Source organism: Callorhinchus milii, unplaced genomic scaffold, assembly GCF_018977255.1.
Source record: "Callorhinchus milii isolate IMCB2004 unplaced genomic scaffold, IMCB_Cmil_1.0 Scaffold5, whole genome shotgun sequence".
NCBI classification, from domain to species: Eukaryota; Metazoa; Chordata; class Chondrichthyes; order Chimaeriformes; family Callorhinchidae; genus Callorhinchus; species Callorhinchus milii.
Window position 1 is genome coordinate 60,140,720 of NW_024704746.1, and position 14,983 is coordinate 60,155,702.

The following is a 14,983-nucleotide window of genomic DNA, read 5'->3' on the forward strand; positions in this document are numbered from 1 at the left end:
AAGTCCTGGATGAGAGCAAATTTCCAACAGTTGAATGTGAACAAGACTGAGGCCCTCCTGATTGACTCGCGCCAGCGCGTCTGCACCTCAGGCTCTGGCAGCATCAACCTCCATGGTTGCACATTTCAACTCACCAGCCAGTCAGGAACCCAGGTGTCTTGTTCGACCCTCAACTGTCTTTTCTTTCCCACATCCAAGCCATGACCTGCTCCCCCTTCCCTCACTTTCATGACCCCATCTCCTCCACTCTCACCCGACTCCATTGGTTCCCTATCCTTCAGAGGATCCAGTTCAAGATCCTGGTTCTCACCTACAAAGCCCTCCACGGGCTCGCTCCACCCTACCGCTGTGACCTCCTAACCCCCTACCCGCCACTCAGCCAGCTCCGGCCTGCTCCACGTCCCCCAACCCACCTGTCCCACCATTGGTGGGAGAGCCTTCAGCCACTCTGCCCCCAGCCTCTGGAATTCCATCCCCCAATCACTCCGCCTCACCCCCTCCTTAGCCTCCTTCGTCCTGCCTCAAGACCCTCATCTTCGACCATGCCAGAGGCCACCTCCCCTCCCTTCTCCCCCCACCGACCCCAGCTTGGGTCTAAAATGCTGTACACTGTCCAGTGCCTTGGGACGTCCTCCTGACGTGAAAAGCCCTATTACAAATGTAATCTTGTTGTCTTGGTCAACTATCCTTCATATTAAATGGTCATTCGCTTCATGGCTGTTTATAGACCTTTGTTGTGTTATAGTTGCTGTGTTTGCCTATAAAAACAGTCACTGCACATAGCAGTGATTACTGTGAAGCACCTTGAGGTGTTCTGTGGCATCATGTGCAATAAAACTTTTAAAATTATGTAGATATGAGGAATATCTCCTCCGATTCTGTTATTAATGAAAAAGAATTATTAACTGTTAAATAAAGACTGTTTTGAAGCCGATAATAACCATAAATTCGTAAGGTTCTCAGGTCCAACTGATAGATACAACAAATTGATTTGGAAATTGCAATCTTTACCAAGAACAGCCAACAAGCGAACATTTTGCTGATTCGTACAAATTAACAGCGTTCCTCTGGTGCTTGATGGTTGATGTCCCTACTAAACATTTGCAGAATAAACACATTTGCAGGTGTTTTCTAATGGAAAGCATGTTAATATTTTAAACGCTACCAGAAGGTTCTCAGTACTCACAATGTTAATAGATCAGTAATGTGTTTTTATGTACTTGGCATTGCTGAGCATTTTACAACATTTTTATGCCTAATATATAATTGGAAACACTTCTTCATAAATAATTGATATATACCAAATCCAGATAGCTGTAATTGCACAGAAGCAATTTGCAAATCTTTAAGTCTTCCCTCATCCATCAGCAGTGTTGAGTGGAGTATGTTTGGGGAAACTGATTTTTGTTCTCTTGACCAAACAGGTTTTTTCTGATTGGGGAGAAAACTGATTTCAGGGAATGCAAGGAGAACCACAAGATGTGAGTAAACACACAATTTTGCACACTCTATGCAATAGTCTGTGTAATGTGTGCAATAATTGAGCTACAATAATTGAGATATGGATTAGATTGCTATATATCCTGTGGCAATGCCCTGGACCCCATCTGTTTGGCGAAGTGTAATGGACACTGTTTCGTAAATGGCTATGGGTCTTTCAGTCTGAAATTATTACATTCTGCACTGCCTGAAGTCACCATGTTTTTTTCCCCCTTGCCTTGGACATTTAAAAATCCACTACCCATGAAGAACTGGTAGAATTCCATATTATGTAATGTTAATCTGGAGAGGTATTCTTATTTTAATCGAGAAATCTAGGACCACTACGTTTGAGAAGGTTAATGTTGATAGGTATCCAGGATAAGAGTGGTAATTGGCTAAAGGGAAGGATGCAGAGGAGAGTCGTAAATGTCGCTAAATTGAATTGCGGAAAGCATTATTGAATGGAATGTCTCAAACGTTGACGGTGGGATACACATAAATGACCTGGATTTGTAGATTCAGTTCAAAGTAATAGTGGGGGATGGGGAGGAATAAACGTAGTAAGAACAGGCAGTTCTGATCTTCCAAAGTAATCTCCGCTTAACAAGGTATATTCCTGGGTTGGTCACTGGCAAAAATTTAACAATACAAAAATTTGTAAAGCGCCTTTCATGTCGGGAGAACGTCCCAAGGTGCTGAATGGGATAATATTGTATCTTGTCTTGCAATATTGGAACTGAAAATAGGAGGCACATGTATCTGAAGGATAAATTTGAATTTGCGAAGTGAAGAGAGCTCAGGATGTTAGTTGACTCATCGTGCACTGTGTTGAAACATGATGTGGAATAAACAAAACAAACGGAAATATTGTGAAATCAGTTTAGATTGCTAGAAATCACGCTCTAGTTTTTTTAGTCAGCTGCACCTGGATGGTTGCATACAGTTCTAGTTACCATGACTAGGCTGATTCCCAGAGATAGAGAGATGAGCTAAATTGACTGACTACATAATTTGGGTCTTCTGTATTGGAAAAAGATTTCAGATGGGTCCTTTTATGGTTAACGTGAGGGAGAAAGTAAATTAGTGCATTATTCTCAGATACACAAAGAACATTGATGGTCACAGATTTAGGGTTGCAAGGGGCAAGTTTACTCAGGATAATTAACAGCTGGAAGGATGGCTAAAGCCAAAACCTGAACTTATTTAATAAATTAAAGCAAACAAGTGCAAATCCTGTCTGGCTGCTTTGGTAACTTATTAACACTATCAATAGTAAATCCCGGATAGGCCTGGACTTTCTTCAGCTGAACATCAATAAAATTGAAGCTGCCCTTTTCGGCTTTCACCAGGGCCATCCTGCCTCTGGCTCCAGCTCCAGGAAACCTGGTCAATGACGGCTTTAGTATTTAATTACCCTCAACTTTCCTTCAATCCCTGTATCCAGTCCTTAACCAAGACTTCTTTCCTCCATCTCCAAAACATTGCCTTTCTACAGGGTATCCAAAACGGTGTGATACCATTACAGTGTCTAATAAGTCTTAAAGAAATTGTGATAATTATTAGTAATTTTTGAAATAAAGACTATCATGACTTTTTGGTCACTCTGTATCTCAACAAGCTTAAAACCCTTATGGACACCTTAGAAGGCACCTGCTTTATAAACAAATCCACCTCATAAGGATCGCCATATAACAGGGTTGCATGTATTGTGAACCCTACATTGATGTTTTTTTCCCTCTCTTTTGGCTTCAAGATATCCCCTCTTCCACTTATTAAATGGCCCATTACAGATGGTAGAAATGGGCAATGTCAGTTGTTGAACCAAAAAAGCCTTCTATTTTATTTTGACTGTTGCTAAATGATAATGTCTGCTATCAGTATTAATTATAATAAATCCACATACAAGGATAGTTGGCAAAGTAATTATAGTATCAAATCATTTTCTGCTTCACTCAAAATGGAAGCTTTATGGCTGTTCAATGCAGCCAAGGCAACAATCTATTAAGACAACTTTAATTTGCATAGCCTTCATTACCAAACTAGTTTATAGTGGTAAAATAGTGGCCTCGGGAAGTGGCTTAGTTTATATAGTTTGCAATAAAGGTTGCTTTAGAAGCTGGTGAATTGTATTTCAGTGCATAAGAAAATTGAGGCAGCATTTGCTATACTTATTCAACCAACATACATACACAAGGGAGAAGGGAATAGAGAGGTATGGGAAAGGTTCAATGATGGGTTGAATTTCAGGAAGGGTCGTGACTTGTGGAGTATTAACACCAGCATGGACTATTTTGGCTGAACACAGTTTCTGTGCTGTAACATTTTATGCTTTATATAGTGTCTTCATTTGCCTGATATTCTGCCTAAAGATGAGAAATGATGAGGAAAGTATGTGTTTTTTTTTTACAATTGAGTTATTAAAATGAAGTGACAGGATTATAGAGTGGAGATCTGGGGTATAGAATGAGTAAACCTAACCGGTTTTCAAATTGGAACCAAGAAACTTGCCAAGTATTTCTGATTAATCTCTTTGGCAACATGCTTGATATGTCAGACTTGAGACGTGTTGAAGACGGAAAGTCATTTACTTCTTTCAAGAGCTGGACAGAAAATGAAACTAATCTCCTACTTGTATGGATCTTGTTTATAGGCTGGCCCAAGGCCACCAGCGGCTGCAGTGTCTGAGGATGAACTGCAGAATATGTCAGATGTTCATCAAAACCTGTGTAAGTCTTCCAGATTCATTTCGCAATACAAAATGACACTCTCCCTCAATCCGTCTACCTTGCCCCCACTCTCCCCTTTTTCAAGTCCAGCCTGAAAACCTTCCTTTTCAACCGTGCTTACGGTCACTTCCCCCCCAACCTCCTCAGCTCGGAGTCAGGCTCCGCCACTGTTTAGCGCTCTGAGACACTACCCTGCTTGGAGGGCGCTATAGAAGTTGCAAGTTGTTGTTGTACATTTGTATAGCGCCTTTCATGTCGGAAGGACGTCCCAAGACCCTGGACAGTCAGGGATTTGGACCCGGGGAGGGGTGTGGAGGGTAAGGGGGTAGGAGGGTAGCCAAAGGCACAATCGAAGAGGAGGGTCTTGAGACGTGCCTTGAAGGAGGCAAGGGAGGGAGTTCCAAAGGCTGGGGGTGGAGAGGCTGAAGAAATTTCCTGAAGAAATGCAATAATTTGAATGTTAAGAAAATTGATCTTGGTAGAAGAATGTAGATATTTGTAGAGGGTCTACTTTCAATAAAATGTTAACCCATAACACCAAAAAACAATTGTTATTTAAAAGGAAAATTGTATCTCATTAGAGATATTCCAAATGGATTTCTTCACTCATTCAGAGATTTTACTGAAAATCTCCATATGGCACAGCCAGGCCAGTGTTCTCTATGAGCCTGGATACTGTTAGGAGCAGAAAGAGTCAGGAAAATGGACTGACTTAATATTTTCTCTTTCAAACAAAACTTCCAAATAAATACAGTGAAAATCATATTTTTTTATCAATTTACAAAGGTTAGTGGGAAACAAATTATCCATTGATTTGGCTCCTAAATGCTACTGTAAATAAAATAGACATGAAATGAGATTAGGCAGTCTCTAACCTAATTCTGAGTGAATGTACGTGAGGATTAGCTATAAATCATTGCTCTTTTTGGAATGTGATTATTTGAAGCACCTAGAATTACTAGAAGCTAAACCAAAATTGAGGAATAATATGGTGAACGGGGATTCGTGTCATCAATTATGTCATTATTTCTAAAGCGGTTAACACAAAGCCAGCAACCTGATTTTCAAAAAAAAATATTGTCGTCTGCATTTGTTCGGCCAGAAGTAATAGGTCACAAATAAATTCCAAAAAAAAGTTACAAGTGTTTTGGTGCCCATGAAGGCATTCTTTCAAAAAGGTGAATTGGGCCTAAAGTTTCCCTCTTTTTGTCCCCAGCTGCTGTAGTTCAATAATGAAACACAATAATGAAATGAAAGGTGCCAACGGATGAAAATATGTTTCTTTTAAAAATAAAATAAAACAATTAGATGCACAGATTAAATTACTGTGGCCCCAGCCTCCCATTTGCATAGGTTATAGACAAAAAGTGTCTCTCAAATCTTAAAAGTGAGGTCAATGAACTTTATACATTATTCCTTGCATTAGCCATGGTTAAAAGTGTTTCTACATGGTAGATTTTTATATAGCTGGAAAGGTTTACTTTTAAGAGTTATACTATTCATTGTATATTGTTGTTTAATATCCCCACTTTACACCAGTTCTAGCCTGGCTCCCTATCGCTGAACGGAATGATTTCAGGATCCTCACACTCGTTTTTAAATCCCTTCATGCCCTGGCACCTTCCTCTTTCTCTGACCTGCTTACCCTGCTGCCTCTGCTTGACTGGCTCTGGCCTTGAGCATGTCCCTCGTGCCCTCCGTTCCACCATTGATGGCTGCACTTTCAGCCATTATGCCCCAAAAGTCTGGAACACTCTGTTTCTATCCCTTCACCTTGCCCCATCCTTCCCCATCTTCAGGTCGCCACGATGGTCACCTCTCCCTCCTCCCAGCTTATTGGTTTCTAAAGGGATTTCTCAATAAGGAAACTAGTGGTAGCCGAAGAAATGTGCATCAAACCATGGAACTTCGCTCTGAGATTAAATTGTGTCAGAAGAGATTCCTAAGAATCAGTGTGACCCAGTTCCAGTTTCCTTATTAAGGAACCCATTTGAAGCTGTCAGATATCAAACCCAGTTGTAATGTATTTATTTACTTTTAGCAGATGCAGATGCCTTTAAGCTTTTATGGGAGATGAAGATGCAAAAGAGACAAGGAAAGCCAAATCTTCCAGACACTGTGACTGAACTTGGTACAGAAGATGGCTGTAAAGTCTACCTTGTCGGAACCGCCCATTTTAGTGAGAGTAGCAGAAAAGATGTTGTAAAGGTAAAAAAAAAATAACCTTTAGTAAAAAAAACACCTTTATGAAGAAATATAATTTTGCCTCAAACAAATATTGCTCATAATCTTTGCCTGTTTTGACTTAACGTGATTTCAAGAGTAAATCTGAAGAGGGAAGACTATTTTTGTTTGTGGGGGGGGGGGGAAGCAGAATGAACAGATTGATTTTAAGATTCTGCATTTTCAGCTTCCATTTTAATAAGTTTATTTCATTTTAATCAACTAATTTGTCATTTTTGTTGAAAAGTAAACCTGTATAGCGTTTTTTTTAAAAAAAGACACAAAATCGCCTGACTATTTGGAACGCTGGCAATAATTGTGCCTACAAATATAGTCAATACTCTTTGCAGTACAACTCTGAAGCTCTTTGAGATATTTCAAATGTTATGTTAAGGTGCTGTATAAAATACATTTTATTAATTATCGTTTGAAGATTCATACTGACTGCTGATCTATTTTTTTGGGAACAGCAGGTGCGATTTAGACAAGCTGATACGTTAACCAAACTGTTTGATCCAGATTACCATGGTGAATTGTATGAAACTGTTTAATTTGCCAGCATAGAGCTTCCATTATTAATTCCCACCTCGTTTCAGACGATTCAAGAAGTGCAGCCAGATGTGGTGGTGGTAGAACTCTGTCAGTATAGAGTCTCCATGCTCAAGATGGATGAGAAGACATTGCTGAAGGAAGCCAGAGAAATCAACCTGGACAAATTACAACAAGCTATAAAACAGGTATTGTGTTTTATTTACACGTTTTGCGGCCATTGATATTAACTGTTTTGAAGCATGTGGACTTCAGACTTCATTTGAATTGTTAGAGTGTTTATGGATAAAGGAATGTTTATCCGTATCTGTTCTCAAATTGCCCTTTACAACTCTAGCCCTATGTCCTCCAGTCTTGATGTATCCTAAAGTCTTGATCTGGGTTTACTACTTTGATCTGAGTTAAAATGCTATACGCCTCTATGAGGTCCCCTCTTGAGTCATCTTCTCTCAAGACTGAGAGCCCTAGCTTGTCTAATTTTTGATCATCGGACGAAAACAATGCAAAGTTACTCCTTGCTTCCTTCTCTCATTCCCTCCCTCTTCCTTTCCCTTCCCCCTATCCAATACATTGAGCTGAGTTTCAGCAAATGCTGTATGTGGTGAAATTTGCAGTAATATGGTGCACGCAAACAAAAAAGTGCTTTTTTTTTAAAACTCATTTCTTCATCCAGTATGTGTTATGAATACTCAACTACCCCAGTCTCATAGATAAAGAATGGCCCTTTGCTGGGCGAGGGTCTGTAGCTTCAATAGAAAATTAGAAAATTGGCAAAACAAAAGATGCACGGGTTAATAATAATAATAATCCTTGCATTTGATAAAGCGTCTTATCACATCTTTGAGATGTCTCAAAGCACTTTGCAGCATATACTGTAAAATGAATTGACTGTATATTTTGTGGGCAAAACGCGGCAGCCAATTGCACACAGCAGTGAGCTATGAACAGTTGTGGATTGAGTGACCACATTATTATTTTAACTTGGGTGATCAATGAATCAAACAAGGTTTTATGTATAGCCTTGATCTCTTTTGCTCAGTAACATATTTTGAAGCCATATTTGTTTTCTAGTAAAAGAGTATTTGTAAGTTCGATCCAGTATTTAGCACGAATGTTTTTGTTTGATAATTAAACCTAGTTTTCTGTCTTGTTTTTAACAGAATGGAGTCATGTCTGGGTTAATGCAGATGCTGTTGTTGAAGGTCTCAGCTCACATCACTGAACAGCTGGGAATGGCCCCAGGAGGGGAATTCAGGGAGGCCTTCAAGGAGGTATGCATTCATTTATTAAATTTGAATCATTCAGAAACCTCTTGTGTCTCATAAATCCTGACTGGCTGATTTTGCACAAAGTCAGTGAAGTATGACAATTACCAGTGCAGGAGGTATTAGTGAAAATCATTTGAATAATAGTAGTGTAAAATTGCTAGATGTTGTGATTTAATTTGTGCTTCAAGTTGGTATTTACATATAAAAGAGGACAGGGATCATTGTGTATGCAACGGCCATAAATAACGTATAGATATTCTACAAGGGAGATCTTCTAAATGTGGTTTAATAAATCCAGTATTGCAAATCCTTATATGAATACTTGGGTTACATTGGGAGCGCTGTTATAGCCCAGTGATTGGCTTCTGCAGAAACTAGTTGCAATTTCACTGTGCACACGCTGTCAGCCAGTCTTAATAAACCGGCTGTAGGTTTTAAGGTGGGCTTTATAAGGAGAGGGTTAGTGCTGAGTAAGGGAGAGGGGAAGGGGAGGCATTCATAGGCACGTACAAACAGGTAATTTTTAAGGTGGGTATTAAGAGCAGTGTTGTCCAATAGAAATCACTGACTAGCCACTGGTGCGATGGCAACCCCATTTTAGCCACATGGACTAATTTTAGTAGAAAATGCCTCACATACACTCGAATAATACAGGTAAATGTACTTCACTTGCATTGTTTAAATGTATATTTACTTAACAAACATTTACCACCATTCAGTGAGAAACTTTGTCGTAATCCATATGGTGAAGGTTTATAGGCTGTTTCCATTTGCTGGTGAGTCCAAAACAAGAAGGTATAAATGCACGATAGCCAGCATTTCCATGTTTCATTAAGGCTAGATTTCATTAATGCTGAAACGGTGGAAATTAATACACTATTTTAGCATATAACTAATAGGCAGTAAGCAATGAAGTAAAGCACACGCAACAATCAAAAAATACTCACTCTTGCTGCATTTTGTCTCATCGTTTTACCAACAAACGAGCAAAAAGGTCAAAAGAGGACACCTGCATACACCATGTCAATTTGAGTATTGAGATCACATGCCCATCGACAGAGTCTATTACTCATGTTTTTATTTACTAACCAAAAATGCAATTTCACCATATCTGGATTCCCAATTTGCCACATGTGGATAATGGTATTGGACGACCCTGGGTTATAGCGAGGGGTTACCAGAGATTGAGGACGTGGGATCGGAAGCTTGGCCACCGATTGTGGTGGGAAGAGGGCAGAGGAAGCCCGAGTTTGCTTCACGGTGGGGTTGAGGAGATTGGAGAGAGAAAGAGACGCGAGGGTGAGAAGGGATTTATCATTGTACCTTCACTTTTCTACTTTTGTTAAAATCTAATTTGGTCACTCAATCCATGACTGTGGGACACTGCTGTGCGTAATTGGCTGCCACGTTTCGCCCCCAAAATATACCGTCAAGTCACTACCGTATATTATAAAGCACTATATCAAATGCAAAGATTATTATATTATAATCTAATCCAGTTTTATGGTTATGTACGGCTGTTTATCAAGATAAAGGCTGATGATGCGGATATCAAAAATGCATTTATGTGACAGTATCAAAGCCTCCCAGATTAATTGAACCATGAACGAGCTGCTGTTACATAGTGTCCCTGTGTTGTATGTAATTAAAGGAAACACAGTTACCGAAGAACCCCTGGATCAGGCAATCCATTCTCATAGCCTTTGACTGTAATTACTAATTTTAGTGTTCCCAATAACTCAAGCTAAAGCTTTGTGTTCACTGATAACTAGACTGAGATTGTTGTGACTATTTACTTGGAATGTTAAATGCTCATCTAAGAGAGAAAGTGTTTCTAGTGGTTTTCGGGGCTTGATCCAAACCCTGAACCGACCAAGTGGTGAAAGGAATGTGCTCAAAACACTGCATTGCTTGTTCTCATCCATCTCCATCCCAGTTATTTTTGCATAAGCATTTTATGTGTGAACAAACGAAAAAGAAGCTAGACTTGGAACATATAATGTACAGGCTATTTACAGATTGACTGACTTGTATATTTTATTGCACTAGTCTTCATCTCAGTCTGGTGAAGCAATGATACTTGTGGGTTTCCATTACACTGATAGTGCCAAGGTATGACAAATGCATTTAATAATCCTCCAGATAAGTTGATCTCATGAGTGTTTGAAGGTCTTTGTTTTACGTAAAGTGGTTGCCGATATTAAAACAAAGTCAGTTAATGGTTATTATTAGATGCTTTAATGTGATGATCTATAAAAACTCGAGTTTTTTTTNCCTGCAACTGTTCAGAATAGATGAAGGTTGTAGCATATATACCACACATTTCCAGGTCATGTGGATTGACTGACTTTGTACATTTTTATTACATTGATCTTCACCTCAGTCTCCGATGAAATGTTTATGCTTGTGGCTTTCAATGTTCAGTGTAATGAAGCTACAAGTCCTGTAGCTCAGTGGTTAGAGCACTCGCTTTGCAAGTGAGAGACCTGAGTTCAATTCCAGGCAGAGGGCCAAACCTTGGGCAAGTTTCCTTACTCCACACAGAGCCTAATAATAATCGCTCCAAAAACAATAATAAATTGGTCATTTTCAATCTACGACTGTTTGTGGGACATTGCTGTGCGCAATTGGCTGCCGAGTTCGCCCACAAATATACAGTCAATTCACTTTACAGTGTGTTCTGTGAAGCGCTTTGGGACGTCCTCCTGACGTGAAAAGCGCTATATCAAAATGCAAGGGTTATTATTATTACAAGCCAAGTTGTCATGCTTTGCAACCACTATCACCATCATTGTAACGACTAATAAAGATTAAAAACTTGTGTAATGTTTGCAGAATTTTAAATTTTTTCAAGGTCTGTTTGTGACACCCATCTTTGTAGAACACTTTGAGACATTCTCCCCATGTGAATGACGCTATTTAAGTGTAAATTGTTATTTTTAACAATGGCTAATTTTACAAATAAAAATGAAAGTTTTTTTTGTTGCAACTATTCAGAATGATAATGTAACAAATATATTACGTGTAGAGTCGCATTCCCAGGTCACTCTGATTTAATTGTTTTTATAGCTTGCTTTCTCTCTCTCTCCCCTCTGGTATTTCTCTGTTCTCCCTCTCTCTGTTCTTTCTTTAGGAATGAGCAATTATTTCACTACTGTATTCAGCTTTATATTACTGTTTATTATACAGAATGCAGTAATTTATTGGTAGATTTCTCCTTGCTGATTTATGTTGTATAACCCTTGATCTATCTTTGTTCTCATAAAAAAAACGAGAAGTGCAATCAACAGAACAGTAGTTTGGCAGGATGTGCTTTGCTTATCAACTGCTTGAAGATTACAAGTAACTCCAGTTACAGGGAGCAATATGGCCATTACAAATTCAATAGAAATATCATTGTAGTCAGAAAATATTCTTTTTGTGAATTTGTTTTTAATAATAGTGAGTCACTCTGGATGTTTTGCAAGGAAATACACCTCAAACTGCAGCAATGTACATGTTACCTTAATTTGTCTTCTGGTACAAGGATAAGTATGATCTCAAGTAACTCCTGCAAGTGACCATCTGGATTTGCATTTGGAAACAGTCATTTGAAAGTCCATTCCAATAGTGGTCATTTTAGTCTCGAGTTGAATATTGACTGGTCTAGTTAATATCTTGTGAAATAACTTTTATGGAACTTATCAACCTATGCTGATGTATGTTGAACTTATCAATATCTCACCAGTTCTGGCCAGGCTCCACTGGCTCCCCATCACCAAACGGATTGACTTCTAGATCCTCACGCTCGTGTTCAAATCCATTCATTCCCTAGCACCTCCCTATCTCTTCAACCTCCTCACTCCCCAATCCACCATCCGGCACCTCTGCTCGACTGGCACCGGCCTCCTGCTCGTCCCTCGCACCCTCTGCCCCACCATCGGAGGTCGCGCTTTCAGCCACTATGCCCCGAAACTCTGGAACACTCTCCCTCAATCCTTCCGCCTTGCCCCCTCTTTCAAGTCCCACCTGAAAACTTTCCTTTTTGATCGTGCTTATGGCAACCTGCCCCCAGCTAGGAGTCAGGCTCCTCCACCGTTAATTGCTCTGAGACGCTACCCTGCATGAAGAGCGCTATAGAAGTGCATGTCGTTGTTGACTTAATCAGTTTGGGGGGCACACTTTCGAGGTCCACTTGTGGCAAATATTTAGTTCAATATTCTGTAGGTTCTGCAGCAAATATACTTAGTTTGTTTTAAAAATTGCAAATTTCTTGATTAACTTATTACTCATTCTTGATACAGTTGAATCATATTAAATGCATAATTGGCTTGTGGATAATATTTAATTTTTTTTAATGTTACAGGCTGGAAAAGTGCCTTTTTGTAAGTTTCACCTTGGGGATAGGCCCATCCCCATTACCTTTAAAAGGGCCATTGCTGCACTTTCCTTCTGGCAAAAGGTCAAGCTAGCCTGGGGTCTCTGTTTCCTGTCAGATCCAATCAGGTAAGATTAAGTCCCGTATTGGTTAGAGGCCTCGCAAACGAGAGGACCTGCGTTCGCTTCCCGGGCAGGGCGAAATGTTAGACAAGTTTACTTACTCCACACGCTTCTGTTTACCTTTCGTGAGTAGGCACCGTTTGTTAGTCGATTGGCAGATCACTTTTCCAGGGATAATAAACCCTTAAAAAAAAATTATAATTTGGTGTCCCACTTTTGGTGCTGTGAGCAATTGGCTTCCTGCATTTCGCTCACAAAATATACAGTCAATTCACTTTACAGTATATTCTTTGAAGCGCTTTGACATGTTTCAAAGACGTGATAAGGTGCTATATCAAATGCAAGGATTATTATTAAATTTTACTAATCCAAGAAATCCTAGTGATTCTGCTTACAACTCAACACTTTGAACTGTAACACTGTTTTACCTCAAGTTATTTTACCCAAATACAATCAATACAAATTGTATTTTACTGAAGGAAATCTGCAGTTTTCTGTAAATTATTTCCACAATACCTAAATGTCATGAAGTGGAAGAATTGTTATTGTATAGTAGTATGATGTTGAATCTTGTTCTCTGCAATTTCACCACACAATGAGTTCATAATCAATTTGTAGTAATAGAAAATTCATCGCTTGGAATTGAAGTGCTTCCCATGTTTGACCAGTAGTAGGAATGTTTAACAAATGTACCTGTGTTTCAGTAAGGACGATGTAGAAAAGTGCAAACAGAAAGATCTTCTGGAGCAGATGATGTCTGAAATGATTGGAGAATTTCCTGATCTTCACCGCACTATTGTTGCTGAACGGGACGTTTATCTTGCCTATATGTTGAAGCAAGCAGCAAAGCCATTAGAACTACCTCTGGCTTTAGGATGTAAGCATATACGATGTCTGTTGTAAAGTTCTAATTTATTTACCTGGAACAAAGCATTGCTATCCTATTACTTTTAAAACTAATACACAGGACGTTGTCGTTCAGTTGGTGAGTTTTCTATTGAGCAGATAATTCCCAGATTCAATTCCTAGTAGCAGATCTTAAATTGGTGGCTATGGCCTCAGCATTTCTTGATCAGGGAGGGTAACTTAGACAGGTTCCTATTTCTGGTTGCTATCCTGGGTTACTCTTGAGAATTGAATGGACACTTGAGACCAAATGGTTTGAGTGCTGTTGGGTGCACTCAGTCTTTCACCCTTTCTAAATCAAATAAAACTTGAATACAATGCCTAAAAATAACCTGTCAGGTAGGGGAAGTAAGTAGGCTTTCACGTTCAGAGCTAGTATGCTCTGATTCTGTTTGGCAATACAAGCAGAGATCCAGGACATTGTGATGTGTTAATGGAGGGATGCGAAGGGTAATGTGATAGCTTTGCCTGATAAGATGATTTTCTATGCTTTCCACAGCTGAGCCCAACCAACAAATGCCATCTGTTGTGGTCGGAGTGGTTGGAATGGGTCATGTACCTGGAATTGAAAAGAACTGGAATAATCTATTAAATATTCATGAATTAATGAGGTAATGTTTACCATATTTTTCATTTGGATCAGTAGTAGTAATTGCAATTGGTAGATTGCTGATGTAATTTATTTAGGCAAGCAAAGAAAATGTTCATCTGTAAATGTCCTGGTTGATTTTCAAGCAGACATCAACCAGATAGCTCCATCTCAACAGAGTAGCTATTAATTGTTGGCTTGGCTGGTGCATTTCAGTCTAAAAGGGTCAGAAAATTGACAAATTAGTCTTGTAGCTCAGTGGTTAGAGCACTCGCCTCGCAAGCGAGAGACCTGGGTTCGATTCCCAGCCGAGTGAAACGTTGGGCAAATTTCCTTACTCCGCATACCTCTGTTTACCTAGCGGTAAGTAGAAACCCAGTTGTTAGTTGATTGGTGGATCGCTTTTCCGGGGGTAATAATTCCTTCAAAATTAAATAAATAATAAGTTGGTCACTCAATCCACGACTGCTTGTGGGACACTGCTGTGCGCAATTGGCTGCTGTGTTTTGCCCACAAAATAGAGTCAATTCACTTTGCAATATATTCTGTGAAGTGCTTTGAGACGTCTAGAAAACCTGAAAAGGCGCTATATCAAATGCAAGGCTTATTATTTTTCAGAAGATACATTGCCGATTCAAAAACAATTAATTTGTAGTACAAAACTTTTTTTTTATTCTCAAGTGAATTCTTTGGAATTTGCTATGTTTATTCCCAGACAGATACAATACTGCAGCATTCTATTTGGTGCATTAGTTTAGTAT

At 39.3% G+C, this 14,983-nt stretch overlaps 1 protein-coding gene across 6 annotated transcripts in view; it reads left to right on the plus strand.

Moving 5' to 3' along the window:
* The window catches only part of trabd (TraB domain containing), a 30,062-nt gene that overhangs the window by 10,886 nt on the left and 4,193 nt on the right, over positions 1–14,983 (plus strand). For 5 of the 6 annotated variants that reach the window (XM_042335561.1, XM_042335563.1, XM_042335562.1 and 2 more), the window contains 8 exons: positions 1,425–1,481; positions 4,133–4,208; positions 6,250–6,416; positions 7,028–7,168; positions 8,141–8,251; positions 12,594–12,733; positions 13,432–13,604; positions 14,133–14,244. In XM_042335561.1, coding sequence (XP_042191495.1) covers positions 1,461–1,481; positions 4,133–4,208; positions 6,250–6,416; positions 7,028–7,168; positions 8,141–8,251; positions 12,594–12,733; positions 13,432–13,604; positions 14,133–14,244 — 941 coding nt within the window. In that variant the 5' untranslated portion in view covers positions 1,425–1,460. The remainder of the gene's footprint in view (positions 1–1,424; positions 1,482–4,132; positions 4,209–6,249; positions 6,417–7,027; positions 7,169–8,140; positions 8,252–12,593; positions 12,734–13,431; positions 13,605–14,132; positions 14,245–14,983) is intronic. The other variant, XM_042335565.1, reaches the window with a different exon arrangement.